Raw genomic sequence first — 19,900 nt, 5'->3', positions numbered from 1 at the left:
AGTAAGATCAAATTGCAAGATTTCTGACGTCCTCTGGAACTAACAATTACAAACAGCACTGACTGATTGTTATTCTGAGGGGGAAGCTGGATAGACAAAATGCAATTATTAGCTAGATTGCAGCTGGTCTGCTAATGACTCTGGATGCATTAATGAAGTAGATGCTGGCATCATTAGGAGATGCTAACAGGCAGCCCTGGAGCACCATACCAAGTAACAGCATCGATTTGGTGCTGAATGAAAAGAGAAAGGGTCACCTGCTCACCCACAGACCTACTGACAGCAGCCTAAAGCACACCACTCAGGCAGCATGGCCACTGCCAGATGTTCTAAGGATCTCTGACTCTCTCCTCCAGATGTGTGGAGCCATGCAGGATAGAACTGGCATCATGCTGATTGCTCTTATTTCTGATCAACAGAGAACAGTAGTAGAAAGCATGGAGGAGTAGAAAGCAGTATTTGAAAGGAGAAGGCATTAAATGTAAAATAAGATTCCATGCAGATACTGGGGTGTGGGCAATAGCAACACACTGTGTCTGTTTCAAACCTGATCCAAAATCCACCCAGAAAAAATTGCCAAATGTTTCTGCAGTCCTTGGACCATATCATACAATTTTATATTTATCCTATTGGCCTTGCAACATCTCCAAGACAGCCAAAATAGACAACATGCATCAAAGTGCTACTTAGAACGGAAAAAATAGCAAGTCCCAAGGCAATTCTCACTACTTAAAGTCCTAATAAAAACAAAGAGCTTTATTCAGGGTATGTTCATGAAGGCAAATATTGTCATCTACTCCACAGCTAGCCTTTACTGGTCCTCCAAGAAATCTGCTAGCCATAAAGAGATACCAAATATATAGTTTCCTGCTATTTTTAATGAACTAGCACCCCAACCTTGTGATTAGACTTGGTTTTCTTTCTGCTGACTTGTAGGTCATGACCATCTAACCGATTTACAATCTGAAACATGAGCTGTAAGGTGGACAGTGAAAAATAAGCATGAGAAAGGTGTAAACTGGACATTTCAATAGAAACATGTTGCTCAAATCACCTAGAAGTCTTATGAGGAAAGAAGAAAGTCTGGAAGTTTCCAGGTTTTGCCGTTTTCACAACCCTATTCCTGCAAAGAACAGTCCACACCTGCCAAACAACTTCCACTCCTGATCCTGACTCTATGTGAGTGGGGAAAAAACTGACAAAGAATTCCTGGTGTTAATGATGTACTGCACAGGGACAAACCACACAGTTAAAATTATAAACAGGACATGTTATTTACGTGAATAAAAACCATGAGAGGACAGTGTGTGAAAGACAATGCAAAGTGAACAAGTGGCAAGGAGCAAATATACTCTTTGGAACAAGGCTCATATTTGAGATATTGATGTCAAGGTCTCACTTAATGCAGAGATGCACAAGTAGCTTTCCTTGGGTATGATCAATTTCCATCCCCAAAGCTGGGATTTGAGCCCTGGCATCCAGCTCACCTATAATTAATTTCTTCAGATGCAACTACAAAACTTTCAAGATCATGCACAGAGTCCATAAGGGAACATGAAAAGTCACCAGCAAGAGTATTAATTGCTAGCATGCCTGATAAACTAAGGCACAAATGGCACAGAATAGTATGGCATGGAACATTTCATATTTACATATTAACACTAACAGACATAGATGGTTTATATGTAAATATCCAACATTTCTAGAAAAAAATCACGCTGAAAACAGAGGTTTGCATATTAATTGGCACAGACCAAAGCAGCTACATCAATCTAAGATGTTCTAACATCTTCCCTGCTCTGTAGAGCAAAGCAAAGTATCAATGCAGAGTTCAGGGTCTAGAAAACAAAATCATTTAGGCATCTCCCTGCGAAAGTAGCTTTGAGGATCTGGCTGTTGATCACTCTCAACAGTGTGTTGAATAAGATGTTTCAAGAAGGATCTGCCTAATGCTGCTGAGTAACTTTGGACAGGATTTTTGGCTCTGAATCTGAACATCTAAAACCCTCAGGGCTCAAAATCCAGTCACAGCGGCAGTGTAAAAAACTGTAGGAACAGCTCAAAATAACTTGCTGTGATTGTCTCACTGATAAAACTACATTCATCATTTCTGTGCTTGCTGACAGAAGGACACACAGCTCTAGTAATCTGAGAAACTATGTTCCCACTTTGCCAACTTACCAAATAGCACCAGAGCTGGTATTCCAGAACAGTGCCTATTAACGCACTACTGAGACCAAACTAGACCAGTTCAAACCCAAATGTGCTGTCCTACAATGGGCTCCATCTGTAGTAAATGTGAGTTTCTGTAACAGCAAGGAAGTCAAATGCTGACAAGATGTTCCTTAATTTAGGACACCTTATCCAACAAATCCTCATGTTTTCTACATTGCAATCTTTGGGAAGATCTCATAGTTCCTAAAAATCTTGAGCTCTCCACTCATCCTAGTTTGCTTTGTTTTGTTATTGACATGTGAGTGACCACAGGGCTCCACTGGCACTGGTATCATCCCCACTGACCAGGCACTGGTAACAAACACAGGGACAGCTCCTGACATGAGCATTAAAGTAAATTCAAATTTCCTAAGTACCATCAGGAAAGGAAAACAGAATCATAGAATTGTTTGGTTTGGAAGAGACCTTAGGGGTCATCTAGTTCCAAGCCCAAGGAGAACCATGTACATTCATCTTTAACAGGAATGTCTTCCCCCTATGACCAGCCTCTCTTTCAGGCTACACCAGCCTTGGAAGAAATTCTGTTGTCACTTAATTGCACTGTAGCTCTATTGCATGACAATCCAGTATGATGACAATCCAGAAGATGGATTCTCAGCAAGGGGCAACCTGCAAATACACTGCAAATATAATTTCAGAACATGTGGACAAAACTAAAAGCTGTAAGATCTGATGTAGGCTCTTACATCACAGGAAAAAAAGCATCCCTCAACACCAAAAATATTACCAGAGACTAAAAGCTACCTCAAGAACTCAAGCTCAAATGCATAAAAGAGAGGACACAGAGTAAAGAGAGGTATCTTTCAAGCAATCAAGGCAACATTTTATTTGCATTCAGTGAGCAATAAAGACCACAGCCCACAATGTGAGATGTTCTGTGACCTCCCAGATAAAAAGAAATGCTAGTCATCTATGGACAGGGATTCTCAAGACTTGGTCCTGGCTCCACTAAATAGACCTATCACTGCATAGAACTCACACTCTCTGTGAGACTAAACAAGAACAGAAATGCTTAACAGCAATGTGTCAACAACCTCATACATCTTTTATTTGATTATGGGAGTAGAGGGATCAAAAATGCTGAAAACATTAAATAAAAAGCTTCAAAAAATTAGTATGCTTAGAGTGCATCCAGTAAATGGGGAAGTATCCTGTGCAGTCATCTTACTCAGATTGAAATCTGTTAAGGAGAACAACTTTTCTGTTGACAGTGACTCTCTTTACAGTATTTTCACTGACAAACACAGCTGCATAATGAACACCAGCTATTAGACCTGATTTTCCACTAAATGTTTAACTATATTGTAAAACTCAGTGTCAGATGTTATGCATCTCTACAGCTCACAGAAATAACTCCAAAAATTAAAAAGCATGGTGAGATAGGAGAATGGGGAATTAGTGGACTGAGTCAATGACACCCACCAGCAGGAAATGGCAAGTACTATTCTCCCATGATCTTGCTTATGTTCCTGAGTCATCTGAAAAATCTAACCAAACATAAGTTGTCAAGGCCAAGGCCTGCTCTGTTATGCAGGCAGTTCCCACTTGTTTACGTTTAGGATGATGGTGGTCTGAAAAAAAAAAAAAGACTTGCCATGCAAATATACATAAAAAATGAGGAAGGTAATACCTTAAAATATAACAGACTGCATAGACAAATTAATTCAGACTGTATGGGCAAATATCAACTTATGTAGCCAGTGCCCCAGGAGTTTCTAGAAGTCAGAGACATGGTTAAGGGCAGCACAACGCTGAAGCCTCCTGAGAATTAGAAAAAGCCTCTCTAGATATAAGCACAGAGACACACCTTGGACTGCACTTCACAGAAATATTGATCTAAGTGATTTTCTTATTTTTAGACCTGGACCAAGACCAATGAACTGACAAAGCCAGGTTAAGCGCAACTGACCCAGCACAAAAAGAAAGTATGATGACAAAAGCAGCAAGATGCTGTAGCACAAAATTTGAGCAGAAAGAGGCATAGATTTGCCCTGCAGAACTCATGATTCAAGTTAGGTACTTGAAGCTGCATTATCACTTATGCAAGAAATTATTTTAAAACTGTACAGAGGGAAAATACTGGACAGAAGTATTTTGCAGTACTGGATAACAGCAAATACTCACGTTCAGCAATCTGCTGCACAGGAAAGCCCAGATAGAAGCTGAATTCCACCACGGACAAATTCCTGAGCTGCTCGCTGACTTCGGACCCATTTAGAAAGCCGTACCTATCTCGGATGGCAAAAACAATGCTCACAGGGCCCTGTCGAAACGCCACCCCAGGCCTGCTTAGAGTTATATTCAGTATCTGAAAAGATATCATTGAAGCAGGGTCAGCAAAATCAAATCACTGCCATTTCCATCCCTTCCTTGACAGATTTTTCTTTTTCCTCTTATATGAAGAGGTGGACAATTCACATCAAGACAGAGGAACATCTCTTCCAGACTGGTTCAGCCAGCTGAGTCTCAGAAGAGGCAAAGTTACATGTGAATTCCTCTTCAAAGAGTCATCCTTTAAGGGCAATCATAATCCAGAATTATCTGACAGCTGACAGCTACAGCCCAGAAAATGATGAGAAAAAACCACCTAGCAAGACAGACCAGACAGCAAAATAAATCTAGTCATAAATAAGTCTTAGATGAATGCCAAACTGCATGGAACAGAAGGGAATTGATTACGGCAAAAAAAGTTCTGAAAATGCACGTTCTCTTGCTAAAAATCTCCTGCACCGTGCACACCCAAACCCACCAGCTGTTAGAAACCTTTTTGTGGCACCAATATACACAGCAACTGTATTCATGTAGATAAACCTCTTCTGAAAAATAAGAGGTATTTTAAGTTGGCTAAGCTGATAGTCCAAGAAATTGTTTTGCATGTTCTGTCTTCAGTCTATGCAGTGACACCGTGTTTGAAGTTCTGAGCACTCTTCTATATGTACTACATAGTACTTTAGATACTCTAAAATTTGTCATTTTTCTTCCTGAATTTATTTTAGGGTACAACAGATGGGTATTTATGGTGTCAGCTAAACAACATAATAAAATTTTTACTGAGTTTGGTATTACAACAAAGTTAGATTAAATTTAAGAATTCAAACAGAAGAGGGAGTTGATCTCATTAAATTGAATTACTGACTTTCCAGGGAGCACTAAGCTCTGCTGTGTGATTCAGGGCTCTGCACATGTGCTATACCTTTCATGTATGAAGTTCCAGTAGCAGCTGCCACAGACATCATATACTGTAAGTATTTCTAGACCTCAGAAGCAACTAGCATGTTTGCTCACATGATGGCAGGGTCATGTAGCTCCTATATTCCCTAACAGGGTCTCCAGCATGGCAATGAGACCTGAGAGCTTTCTTTCAACAAAAACTTTTTAGCCACACCTTAGTCTTTTAGAGTAAACTATGATGGGAGTGACTCTGGTAAGGGCTGGAACAGTTTTTATTTGAGAAATTATAAACCCTATCATATTCAATAATGTTTTTGGATATAAACCATCACCTTGGATCATTTTTTCAAAAAGCTTGTAAAAGCTTGTGACATGTTGTGCTATATTATTTTTTAGGGGGAAAAACCCAAGTGACTTCATTACAAAGCCTCATAGAAGACCTAACTCATTTTATTGTCTGGATGAAACACAGGACAAGCAAAGGTGAGGGGGGGAAGAGGGCAGACGCCAAATATGCTCATCCTCTCACCTGCACAGTGAAATTGTAGAGCTCCTGGTGCTTGTTCACCTCCAGGAATGCCATTGTCAGCCCTCTCTCAATGCGCTGGCTAAAGGTGCAGAATCCAATATCCACGTTTCGAGGTACAAACTGAAGCACTGAAAGCAAAGGGCAATTATTCCTACAGAAAAGTTCTTCCATGGGAGAGAACAAAACGAGCAACAGAATTCACAGGGCTATCATATTCTTCTTTCATGAAGCTCAGGACCCATTCAGTGAAACACCAGATGAAAATACATTAAAAATACATTTTGTGTTGCTGCATTAAATTCTCTACTCTCTAAGATTGGGTGAAGCAGTAATTAGACCTCTGAAAGGTACTAGTGATATCCACTCTTTCCTCTTGTACACTAAAAGACCTTCACTACATACATGTGGCTGACTTCACGTCACCTGACCACTGAATTGGCCACACTGAAATCTTGAGCACCCAGCCAATCCATGAAAATCTTCAGAAAACGAAGCAACAAATATCTCTTTCTTGTAGCCTGAAATACAGTATTTAGCTTGCCTAAAAGGTTACATACTGGATCCATTATTAGTATTGGTCTAAAACTTTCAAAACACTTAGTAAGCTGTTAAACTTAGGTACAGACCTTTAAGTTCTTCTGAGAGAAAGAAAGACCACGAGGTAGAAGGAGTGAGTGTAGAGGAATGTGATCAGGCACACAGACCTTAACTACATGCACATCTGTGGATTTCCACATATAGTCTTACCCAAAGAAATGCTACACAGCTAGCTTACAGATCCTAATAGCAATATTACACAAGGTTCAAACCCCAAAAATATACCTCCTGTCTATCTATATAACCACGTTAAGCAGTGGAAAAAGACATCGCACCTGCACAGTTGAAGTGGTGTCTTGCCATACAATTATTAACAGAGCATAAACAGCACACAAAAACATATCTGAACAAAAGTACCATGCTGACATTTATTAACTCTGCTTGTATTCTCAGGCCCTGTCACTACCTCATGACAGCCAACCACCCAGGCAAGCAGTTTTATCATGCAAACAGTGCCCAAAGAAGATTTTAAATGACAACACTGACTCTCAAAATCTGTTACATGGGTACTATTTTGCTTTACATTATTAGCAGTCAAACTTTGCATGAACTGCTGAAATACAGCAGCCATGGAAAGCTGAATACTACATAAGCAATCCTCCTGCTCATGTTATACACAAGAAATCAATCCTCCTGTTCACCAATTCTCCTACATCATGACAACACACAAAAGGCAGCTTTTAACATAAGTTTAATCTGAAATTGACACAAGCATTACAAAATAACTGCACTGTGATTTTATGAATAAATATTTCATAGATTTTTTTTCTCTTCTCACCTTGAGAAGCAAGAGAAACAGCACAACTATTTTGCAATGTACCAAAAAACAATCCTAAAAAGACCACGAAGTGATGGGGTTAACTATTTACAGTTCACCACCTCTCTGCCACGGACCTGTAAATTATGTCATTAACAAAAAGAATTAAGATTCACAGTAGAGCAGATGGTTTGACTCGACCTTGCATTGTAAGTGAAGAAGTTTGACTCAACAGGAAGTTTTTTCCCCTCCGTGTCAGGAGGAACTCACCTGTCTGAACCTGGAATCTGTTGTCTGGCACAGTGAAAGAAGGATGCAGTGAGAGGATGATGGGGGCCTCCCCACGAAGAAGACTGCTGTTCACAAGCACATTTATGACAGCTATTGCCGTGTAAACAAAGGGACCAGATGTCACCAAGAAAGCAAATTTGGGGGAAATTTTATAAACCTACAAAAAAATAAAAAAATCAGAAATTAAGAAAACCCAAACACGTCAATGTTAAATCTGGCAACATTTTAGACCTACACAGTCTCATGCAGTTCCAAGCCACCTCACTGAGAGGCAGGAAGATGCAGTCTTTATTTTTCAAAGTGCAGCAGAAGCACAAACACAAGTGCTGTGCCTTGCAGCCTCTGCTCCAATGCATCGGAGGCAACTCCCCTGTGCCAAGTGCTCCTACTGGAATCTCTTCAGTACAACACAATAATCCCAGCACTTCTTGATTTATCACATTCCCACATATTAGCACTCCCCCTTCCCTACATTCTGCTGGTGTACATAACATTTCCCATACAAAATTCCTGTTTACTTACTGGACTGCTTGCATAGCTTCTGCATTTCAGTCATACACCACATAGTGAATGCATCCTAATCATATAAGGCACACAAGGAGTAAAATACAGATAACCAATGTTTTTGAGATATAATTTTCACACCCAAGAAAACTTTCTTCCAAGGAACATTTCTATCTGCTTGTTTCAACACAGTTACCACATTACAATTCTCATCTTCCAATTCATGACCTGACTTTGAGTCTTCTTAAAAACCCTGAGGAGCCTTAGACATCATGTAAAAAAAATGAGATTGCAAGTTAAATATAAACCTTGAACCATGCAGACACTCTCATCCATCATTTCTCAGCCACCTAAATAGAACAAATGGAAGGGTTTTATTTATTTACACATATAGCAGTATCTTCCCTCCTTCAGAGAAACTCTCAACATTAAGAACACCTGTTTCCCCACCATTACTTTCTTCCTTCCTTCTTGGTTTACTCCCCCAGTTTACTTTATTTGCCTGTGGCAGTCACACTTCAGAAGTATTTTGGGATATCCAACAAGGTGGCCTCATGAATAAATAATGTAAACCAGAGGCCCAGAGTTTCTGATAAATGTGGGGTGCTAGCACCTTGCAGATGCCATGCTGGTGAAGGGATTTGTTAGATACCTTCAGCTTCAGGAACAGCTTTATAGAAAACCACAGTGCCACTTAAACTGTGACCCACATATTCCTTTTTGGTATTTCTGCTGTAGTGTAAAGTGATGGCAACTGCTGTTTAGATGAGACAGCAAGCAGTTCTTTCCTGTCTTCTAAAATGCCTGCATTTCAGAGAGCTCAGAAGAAACTACCAGAAGAAACTACCTCAGCAGCAGAAGGAAATGAGAAAAATAATCTATGCTGCTCATTATGCCTTTTTCTTTCTTAGCCCACAAATATATGCAACATCCAACTTTTATTTAAATGGATTTAGATCCATAAAACTCAAATTTGTTTGATATGAATACTGTGCATAGCTCCTTTCAGTTCCTCTTATCTGAAATTTTTTTCTTTTATCTCATGATGAAATAATCTCTGCAGCTTCAGTTTGTCAAAGAGAAACAGCAGTTAAAATGGGTAACACATGCCAAAAGAAAGTTGCCCATTACTTGCAAATGAGACTACTTAAAAGGCAAGAAAAAGAGGAATTAGAATTACAAATCTCAGTGACAATTTGCTGGCGATTTCTGAAGCAGTATATGCTGAGGAAGAGAGGCTTGCTGCAGCCAGCATATACTTATGCACTGGAGTTGGGTATTTCAGATACAAAAGTAAGCCTCTGTAACCAACTGAGCTGCCTCCATCTCTGTCTGGTTGTGCTGCACCAGAGACAACCAAGAAAGCAGCTCTGGAATTAACTTTTTCAGCTCAACAGCTAACACTGGTTCCCTTCTGTGCTTCACTGCATCAGAAGAGCAACAGCAACTCCAGAATCCAAAATAAAAATATACTTATAACACTAATTTTGAGGTAGGCAGATTAGAACCACTACAGAAGTCAAAACAATAGCTATTTCTGCTTGACATATTGCAGGGTTGTCTAGAATAAGCTCTCTTCAGCCTAATCCATATGACAGAAATAACAGACCCATGACAGCATGATGCTGTCTACAAGCGAATTCACAGAGAAGCCTACAAAGTTATCAAGGATAGATGAGCACAGCTCATGACTCTGGAATCATGATTCATGAATGAGAATAGCTGCTCTTGGCACAGCTCTAATGGTTCACAAACCCAGCCATCCATCCAACTCTCTCTTGGAAGTTTCACCTCTAGTGCTAGGACAGCTGGATGCTAACAAATTAGGTGTTTACACATTTTAGAGTGCCACTATTAAAGTACACAAGCATGGATTTCTTATATTAAAATGTACAAGTATTTTAACTTTAACATAATGGGCCAGAATGCCAGAGAAGAACACAAAACTCCACGTGCAGTTTGGAGCCATTCCCATTGCAAAAGCAGAAACCTTCAGCAGAAGCAGTGAACTCTTACAACACCTAGCGTTAAGCTATCCCTGCTCCCAAGTGCAATGACAAACACAACTCTGCTGTTCTCAGGACACAACCTAGCTCATTCCAACCCATCCTCACAAGAGAAAGCACATCCAGCACAGAAACTTTTTAAGATTGAGTTTACTAAGGCTAGAAGAGTATTTAGGAAAAACATGGCTATCTTTTCTTTGTCCCTTATGATGTTTCCTAAGCATTTGCTATTGATTATTATCTGCTAAAATACTTGACCAGATGCACCTTTGCCACAATCTAATCCATGCCTACACTCCACTGTATTATGCTGTGTAAACATCTGGCAGAAAGCATCAACAACTGATTTTCTCACCACTACCTTATTAAGAATCCTATAAAGAGCCTGTAGAGGGTGTTTAACTTCCTGAAGATAAGACTACAAAGGCTCACAGGTCTCAAAAATACAACAAAGCTTCTGTTTCTAGGCACATTAGGATCCTGAGGCAGCAGTTCTCAGTGGTTTTGCACACCTCGACAGTCCCAGCCACAACTTTAGCAGTGGTGAAGCAGCAATGAAGCTAGTGCAAGCCCACAAGGTGGCATCTTTGAAAGAAGAATTTACCAGCCAATGACCTGAACTCCACACTTTGAAGGCAGAGTTCACTGACTTGGAATTATAGGAACTGATAGGTTAAGGACACACCACCAAACCCACATTAAATACAACAACAAAGTGGCTAAGGTAAAAATGCCAGATGCATGATAAAATTTCCAAGCACAAATGAGGCTGGCAAAAACCCTTTTCCTCTTGGCATGAACTTAATGGCACCAGGGGTCCTGGCAGAGAGTCACTGCCAACACTATTTTATTTTACACCCAGTGCAAGTTAAGTCAAGAGAACATTGTCTAACAGATCCTACCCAAGTGTCATAAGCTTTACATTACAGAGTGTTGACTAAAATTACTCTTACTCAGACAATGGGGTCTTATTCTTTTGCAGATGCACTATGTTGAGACCAACTAGAAAAAACTTTGAAATTTTTGGTTATTCTCACTTTGCTGTAAGCATTTTTCTAGGGAAAAAAGTGACTGAAGTTTTTTTCATTTGGCAGGATCCTGCCTCCTCTTTTTTCCACTTCAGCAACATTCAAAACAATAAAGTAGCAGAGACCAAAGTTTCAACTGAAAAAGTTGAGGGCAAAAAATGCTTCAATCCTCCTTTCACTGCTAAACTTGCTTCTTATTTAAAGTGAGCAGCAGTTATAGCCATCACTGCCATGGATTTTATTTTTAAAGCATACATTACTACGAAGTTAAATTTAACTGGACTGTCTCCTGATTTACTGTACATTACATCACAGCAAGGGAACATCTGTGAGCTGTAATAAGAGACACAGTAAAAAAACAGCTTAGAGAAGTGCACTGCTTTACCATAACTTGCAAGCACACACATGGTTTCTAGGTACTTTCAACTTTTTAACAAAATTAATCACACAGACCTGATTTAAGTTTAGCAAGATAGAGAAATTCTGTTTAAAATACTGCATTACATCACCACTCAACATACTGCTGTTACAGACAACTCTTTTTCAAACCAACAGTTTTGTTAGTATTCCACAGTTAGAGGTGAAAACATATTTGCTAGTGATTATTTTTAGAGCAGAACCCATATGATAGCAGCATTCTAGAATAAGCAAAACTGATTCAGCAAAGATGTCTTTCCTTTAGATAAAAAAGATTTTCCAAAGGATGAAGCAAGACTAGCTGCATTATTTATAAAAACAGCTACTTCTGAGAAGCCTTAGGACTTCTTAGAAGCTTTTGCCCTATCGAGAGCTTTACAAGGCAATAGTAGGCATGAAAGGCAGGAAATTAAAGGGAAAAATATAAAGTGAGATATCAAATGCTTGTTCCAATTAACCTTCAAATATTAAGTAATGGATTTTGTCCTACTGCTGTTAAGAGTAAGAACGTAAAGCTTCCATATTAATGAGCTATGTAAGGTCACTGAAAATTAAGTGTGTTTCTATCACTATGAACATCTGACTTCTTGACTATTCCTGTTTGCACAAATGGAAGGTATAATTTACAAACCAGAAGAAAAATCTCTTTTTATATAAAAAATCTATGTAGCTCATGAGCAGGTGTTGCTAAAAGGACATAAACTACCCATAATTTACAGAGGCAGCTCAGTGTAGCTGAAGTTTGGCAGGAATTTATAACACCCCTATCTTGACTGAGTAGTAGAGATGTACATCCTCAAACATCAGACAGGAGTTGTTTAATTACTGAGTGCAGTGATCACGGGAGATGCCAAAATTAAAGGCACCAAGCAATTCTGTGCATGGAGAAATGCAAGTTATGTTCAATGAATTGCTACTTGAGTTAACTACAGAACAAAAATGAGATCACTGACTCACAAAAGATCATCTGGTACTGGGCTGTGACAACTAGATGAATACAGACATGCAAAACTGCAAGTGCAGCTGAAAGTCATCTACACCAATAATTCTACTGAAGTATCTCCTCACCACTGAAGTATCTGATTACACAACAAAGGTACCCCCATACTACCCCTATGGCTTTTCCTCTCAGAGGGTTTGAGACAGAGGTGGGGAACAGAGCCTTTAACCCTTATTTAAACTAGGCAATCACTTAGAAAACAATATTGAAATCTTGTTCAAAGATGATTCCTTGAATACCAAAGCAAAGAAAGCTTTCAGAAAACCCCAAGCGAACAGCTATTCCTGTGGGAGGACTAAGGACAGGAGTTACACCTACCTGAAGGCTCAGAAATAACATGCTACTATTGCACACCTGATTTTTTCCCCCTACCTTTTTCATCTGCCAAATCAGGCATTTGGGATTCCACCACCTCCCCTGCAAGTGTTGATGGTCTCACAACATAAAATAGCACAAGGCTGTGCAGAAGGTTTCATTTTGTTTAAAGTGGCAAGTATGTAGTCAGCCAGCAGAACAAACAGACTTGCTTAACAGGTATTTTGAAGGGTAAAAGTTCTTCAGTTTCAATTCACCAGGCAAAGCAGGTGAGCAGTAGATTTTGGACATGACTTGCTCATGTCTAGCAAAACCAAGAAAGGTCTGTCCTAGAAAATGATGGCATTCTAAAAGTAAAAAAGTTGACATCATGTTCACATTAAAAAAAAAAAACAACAACCCAACCAGAATATGACTAACATTTAACTTAAAATAAAGCTCTCTCTGATACAGTATCCATGGACTGTTTGAATTACTGTTTTAGCTTTTGAACTAAACCCCTACTATATTACATTGACCAAAGAGTACTTGTAGACACTTCATACACTTACCTCTAGCTCTACTGATCTCCTGAACTGAACTCTGAGCACTTCTCTGATGGATTCACTGACATTTCGTAGAACAGCTCTTCGGGCCAGCACTAGAAATTAATGTCAGTCAGAAAATACCTTTTAGCTTCATCTCTTAGGTTTTTATTCAAAGCTGCATTTTCAACTGTGCAGTGCATGAAAAAGCAGGTAGTAAGATCAGTTGCATCAAACAGGTAAGATGAACAACAAGGACAGGGGTAAAGGTGTGACTGTATCCTAAAAAGTGACTGTAAAGTTTATTTTATTTTCTCTTGTTTTCTTTTTCCACAGCTAATGTCTTTAGCATTCTGATAAAAGAAACTTTTGAAGAGCCACTGAGGCATTCAAGTGGGAAAGTAGCAGCATATTTGGTCTGACTTGTGAGTGAGTTCGCTGCCACAACACAGTTAAAAGTTTTGTAGGCAACACATGGAATGTAGATAGGGTCAGAAAAAAGCCACAGAAAATATGCATCTACTTTTTTCTTAAATAAAAAGTAAGCAAACATGACATTAATTAATGAAAGGGATATCCACAGAGTAAGAAAGGGCTTTTAAATCCCCACATCCCAATAGATGTCATGGCTGTTAGTCACACCTGACACTGTGACTGTGGGTTAAGTAAACAATTGGAAAATGTGTTGTCATCTTGCATTTACTTTCCATCAGTAACTTGCCTACAAAAGTATTCAAATTACAGTTTAAAAGTCTTCCTTATCACTAGCATAGCTAGATCACCTACATATCTGGAGGACGAGATTATACTCATTCTGCTTTATTTCTTACAACTAAGTTTTGAGAGTAAAAAATATTGCTCAGCACAAAAATGCAGCACTGCTGCAGCTGCCCTGGATTAGTTTGCTGGCACTGTTTTGTTAACAAGCTAGGAAGAGGCAGCAAAACACCAGAAAAGCAAACACAGATGCTAAGTCTGAAACACACTAATGTCACTTTTTCTGGTTACAAACACACCAAATCCAATTGAAAGTAAGTATGGGAGGAGGTAAGATACAAACATAAGCTAGTAAGGTGAAATTATAAACATGGTTGCAAAACCCAAACTTTTTTTAAACCAATTCTCCTCTTACATATTACAACATTACCTCACATGCAGGTGTTTTTTAATAAACAGCAGCAACAACTGAAAGGAGAAACTTACTCAGTCAGAACATTAAACAGTTTGGCAGAACAGCAGCATGACAGCAACATTCATTTACAACCAATGAAATTATAAAGCAGCCTCTAACTCAGAACACTTGAATCAGCAATTTTTGAGGACAATTTCATTCTCTGTGCAGTGTAATGTATTTGTAACTCTCTCTCACAATGGACTTTTTTCAAGTGAACTCTATTATTTTTAACAGTAAATGGTAAATCAATGCTTTTACAGCTCTTTGTCTAAATTTACGCCATAAGGTTCACTTAGTTAATCCAAAATCTGCAATTTAGCTAGGGGTTCATATTGCAGTGGCTTCTGAAAACCAAAATGAAAATGCTGTGAGTATCTTACCCGCAGTGACTAAGTAGGCATCAGGAACAGTGATGTCGCAGACGTATGGCTGCCTGGTGGTGGTCACAGCAGAGGTCACAGCCACCACTTCAGACTGAGTAGTGGTCCTCAGAGGGGTGGAGGAGAATGTCCCTGGGCTGCCTGTAGCGCTGGTGGCAGGGGTGGAAGGAGCTGATGCATCAGCACCAGCAGTCACACTGCTTCGTGATGGAACTTCATGTCCAGGGGGAGGGCTGGCAGTCTCAGGAAATTGTGTGGGAGCAAACGATGAGGTCACAGACAGAGATGCTGTAGGAAAGGGCATTATGCTGATGGTGCTGGCATCTGATGCAAGGCTGTCAGGGTCTGTGGGAGCAAGGGCTGTGGGGACGCTGCCCCTGCTGCCAGATGTTAAAAGCAGCGTGGGGTTAACTGTAGCACCAATATCCTCATCAGAACCCAGAGCAGTTGAAAGTAGAGATGAAGCTATGTTTAAGACAGGAGTTGCTGGAAAGGTAGTAAACGAAGAGATCAGATTTGTTTCACTGAGCAAGATGCTGCTGGTAACAGACTGGGTGTCGGAAGTGGGCAGCACCAGGGTAGGAACCACAGAGTGAGAGGTGGAGAGTGAAGGCTCCAACTGAGAGGTAGCTCCTGTGGCAGCTGAGGTAAACACAACTTCAGAGCCCACTGGCAGTACCGAGGATGCTTCCAGAAACACAGATGACTCTGAGGGAAAATCTGATGATGGCATTATTTCAGGAACCTGTGCATCTGGAAGGGATGATGTATTTGAATGAAAGTATGATGTTTGGCCAAGATGTAACTGAGAAACCTCGGCATCAGTGGCAAAGCTGACAGTGGTAGCTAAGTCCCAGCTGGTAACATCCTCAGGAAGTACTGATGTCCCAGTCAACAAGGTCTGAGGTAACAGTGTTAATAAATCACTTTGCATGACAGAGTAAGAATTTAGCATGGTCAGTGATAAAGACAAGTAGCTAGATTCAATAAGAAATGGTGTTGATAAAAGATTGGATGGAAAATCTGAAATATTTAAAGACAGTTCGTCGCTTGTAGATGTCTTGCCAAGCAAAACCACGGATTCTGATGGCATTAACTCTGGCAGCTCCAGCAAGGTTGTCTGACTGATTGCAAACGATGTGACTGGCTCACCGGGGGTGATGGTAGAGTCCAACAGAGCAGTGGTGGCACCAGGAATGTCTACATGTGTGCTTGGAGTCAACGAAATTGATTCAAGAACAGGGAGGGTCTGGGAAACGGAGATGTTCAGTGGCATTTCCCCAGGGAGCTGATGGAAGGAGGGAGATATTGTTATAGGTGTTCTAGTGTCTGTAGTGCTTAACAAAAACATGCTTGAGTCAGGGATTTCTACAAATCTTGAAGAAAGTGAAACAACTGGTCTTGATGGAAAAGAAGTATCAAAAATCTCAGGTGTAGGTTCCTCCAATTCATACCCATCAGTAATTATAGTTGTAAATGCAGTTATGCCTTGTACTTCAGAGGCTTTGATGGACAAAGTTTCAACATAATCTCCTGAGCCCACATCATGTTCTGGTGCAAAGCCTGCTTCTGGCAGAAGTGAAACAGAGTCACAATACAGACAGTAACTGTATGATCTCGTGAAAGGCACTGGACTCTTGAGCTCACTGACAAGCTCTGATTGACTTGGTATTTCTGAACCAGCAGGCAAATTTGGTGCAGTAGTGGAGAATTCATGTGTAAACAGGCTGGCATTAAGAATTGTATTAGAGTTCACAGAAATGGCAGCTGAATCAAGAGGGAAAGACACAAGTGGAAGACTAATAGGATAAAAAGCAGGCTCAGCACTGGCTGCTGAAGTTGGCGTGAGCCAGGGAATGCTTGGAGTGGGGTAAGTCCTTTGACTGAGAGATTCTGCTGCCCTGCTACTCACATGGGTGTAAACATCACCATACAGGTCTGCAGGATGCGCTGTGGCGTCTGGGGCCCCAGGGCTGGTTTCACCCAGCAGCTTGAGATGGAGAGGCGATCCTTCTGAAGCACTCCCAAAAGGCAGAGCTGTTAAACTTGCATTAATGTTTTCCTGTGCCACAATTCCCGTGTCAGAAGGAACGGAAGCGAAAGGAACAGCTGTATTTGGAGGGTACAACAGCAAGTCTCTGCTTGCTGTTAGTATTTCAGGATCTGGTACAAAAGGCTTTAGCTCCATAAGAGTGTAGCTTCGTTCAGGGACAGCACTCAACAGAGTCTTCTGCTGTGCTGTTTCTGAGATATCATAGAGTGAAGAAAGGACAGATAATGAAGGTGTTAGCAACACAGTTTCTAACATTTCTCTTGATGGCTCTACTGTATTAACTGAGTGATGATCTGTTAAAACTGCAAAAGACTTCACGGGAGGAGTCCACTGTGCCTTTGAAAAGGAGCTAATAAATTCATCATCACTTAGGAATGCCTCATTGCTCCTTACAGAGACATCTACCAACGGCCTACTTCTCCCTTCTGAAATCATGGCTGTTTCTTCTTGGCTAAGTAAAGTCCCATCAAAGGAAGTGGTAACTGATGATAAAACTGTTTGAAGCAAATTACTTTCTTGGGACTCCAAAGTACTCCTTGCTAAGGCCGTTTGTGTCCTGCTGCCTGATATGCTTTCATGCACCGTTGAGAAAAAGGAAAAATCCTGCTGTTCCAAGGATCTCTCATCTAAATCAAGAGGGAGAGAAAAACAAAAGCCAAAACACAACAGATCAGCACAAGCAGTAAGATGGCCATGAGCAAATGTCACACAGAATATTTCTGGAGACAACTGCTCAGAATTCAAGGGCAAAGACAAAGCAAGTAAAAACCCTCCACAAGCAAATCAGTACAAATAGTAAGATTTCTTGTGAAACTCCATTCCTTGGAAATGAACAAGACAACACAAGCTCCTCTCAAAGCACAGATATGTCTCTACACCAGCACTCCAGTAAGACCCGTGGAAGAGCAGAAAGTGTCTCCCTCTGACCTGTGCAAGGCTACACTCCATGGCAACTAGTAGTCTCACAAAACAAACACACCAGACAGGGTAACAAGGAACAGTGCAGGGGGAAATCTATATAATTTTAGGTGATTTTCTCTCCTTTAGTATCCCTTGATTTCCTCTGATGTTATTATTTCTTAACATTAAGGTCACTAGAAGATCTACTCTGTTTTATGGACCAGATCCTCTCTCTCATATCAGAAATGAGTGACACAAGAGATGAAGAGGGGTTCCCTTTTTCATAAGGCAAATGTGGACCTGGTATCAACAGGAAGAAATTGCTAACATGTTGTGACATGTTTGCAACATGTTATTTTTACATTGTCCACTATTCATCTGAAGTCTGGCCTCTTAGCAGTCAGTGACAAACTGCTTTATTATACAATTGCTATGTTTATTCACAGCCCTCCATAGGATTGTCTCTTTATAGGCCACCTGTAATAAAGCTTTCACTACTCTAGTTTGCAGAGCTCAAGTAGTAATGGCCAGGTTCAAACACAAAGGAGAAAAAGTTGAGAATTCATCACATATTTCAACAAACAAAATAATCTCCTCTCTCAAAAAGCATTCTTGGGTTATAGAGAAGATCTGTGTATAAGCTTTTCCAAGAACAGATGAGTTTGGCAGAGAAAACGCTGTTTACTGTCCTGAAATGTTGAGATTGGATTAACAGCATTCAGAGCTGAATTATTAAAGGAAATTATGGAAAATTGCAGCAGAACAGTTTTCAAGGATACACACACAGCATTCATCTTTACATTATCTATCATGCCTGATCACCCTATTTTCATATGGGAGTGTCCAGGCGGTGCTGCTGGAACCCACTGGCAACACCCCTTAACAAGGCTGGAGGGGCAGGAATCACATCCAGTTAAACCACCAGGGACCAGTTTAAAGTAAAAAAAAGCATACACATTACAATGCACTGGACAAATGATACAGTACACAGCTCAACTGCAACTACATCTTATGCTCCTCTTGAGCATAAGAGGATGCCTTTAACTCAGTAACTCACAGAGAGTCCTGCAGGAATAGCTCACCTATCTGTTTCCCAGTGTTTAACACCACTTTCCAGAGGTGACAAACCACTGTTCCTATCCCCTTCGCCCTGGTCTGTTTGCTGGACTCCTTGACAGAACTTTTCAAGTGCTGACACACTGACTTGATAAATTTTGAAGGTGCTGATCTGAAAAGCACAACTAGGAGAGTTAATGCTTACCACCGATCACACCTAACTGAATGCTGTGATTATATTAAAAATTCCATGCACAATGTTTTGTAGCGGAGAGTTAATGCTTACCACCGATCACACCTAACTGAATGCTGTGATTATATCCTTTATATTACAAATTCCATGCACAATGTTTTGTAGCATAACAGATACTATTCTCTCAAGCAGTCCCAATTCATTTTTTTTCCTCCTCAAACTCAAAATGGTAGGCATTTCCAGCCTTATGATGCTTAGTTGGGGTATGATGATAAAATATACTGCCTTACAATGCTCTCAGGTGAAGAACAAAAAGACAAGAAAAAACACTTGTAAAAGCTATGTGTAAGACTAGTAAACAAGTCCATCCTCAGCCTCTTCAGCAGAGGTCAGATGCTTGAACATGACACAGTGCAGAACAGCGCAGCCACCGTGGAATAACACCTTTCACAAGGAGTTAACATGACTACCAGACAAAGCAGCTTCCAAGAAGCACAGAATCAAAATGTACACTGACACAGCTCTGCTAGCTGACCAAAAGTTGCTCAACTTTTTTCATTGCTAGAAGCCTCCCTGGCCTCATTCTTTTCTTTGACTTACGCTTCCAACCTTTACTTTTCTCTTTGTGACATTCTGAGTAAGCAGGGAGTTACTAAAGGAAGACTTACAAGGCTATGAACCAAACATTGTCAAAATGAATCACTTCTCTCCCTACATGTATGTGCATTTCCTTTTAGGCAGCCCTGTAAAATCCTGCCAGCTTGGTACTT

The 19,900-nt window shown here is 40.3% G+C and overlaps 1 protein-coding gene across 7 annotated transcripts in view; it reads right to left on the bottom strand.

The window, feature by feature from the left end:
• KIAA1549 (KIAA1549 ortholog) overlaps positions 1-19,900 on the bottom strand; it is a 142,072-nt gene that overhangs the window by 54,565 nt on the left and 67,607 nt on the right. For all 7 annotated transcript variants that reach the window (XR_005627352.1, XR_005627353.1, XM_039708056.1 and 4 more), the window contains exons 2-6: positions 14,929-17,607; positions 13,402-13,490; positions 7,560-7,737; positions 5,936-6,063; positions 4,360-4,543 (exon numbers count right to left, since the gene is read on the bottom strand). Coding sequence is in view for 5 of the 7 variants with exons in the window: in XM_039708056.1 (XP_039563990.1) it covers positions 4,360-4,543; positions 5,936-6,063; positions 7,560-7,737; positions 13,402-13,490; positions 14,929-17,607 (3,258 nt within the window). In the remaining 2 variants the exon portion in view is untranslated. The remainder of the gene's footprint in view (positions 1-4,359; positions 4,544-5,935; positions 6,064-7,559; positions 7,738-13,401; positions 13,491-14,928; positions 17,608-19,900) is intronic.

This window comes from Passer montanus, unplaced genomic scaffold (genome assembly GCF_014805655.1).
Source record: "Passer montanus isolate IOZ18808 unplaced genomic scaffold, ASM1480565v1 scaffold20, whole genome shotgun sequence".
In the NCBI taxonomy this organism is placed as follows: domain Eukaryota; kingdom Metazoa; phylum Chordata; class Aves; order Passeriformes; family Passeridae; genus Passer; species Passer montanus.
This window is presented reverse-complemented; position numbering and strand designations above follow the sequence as displayed.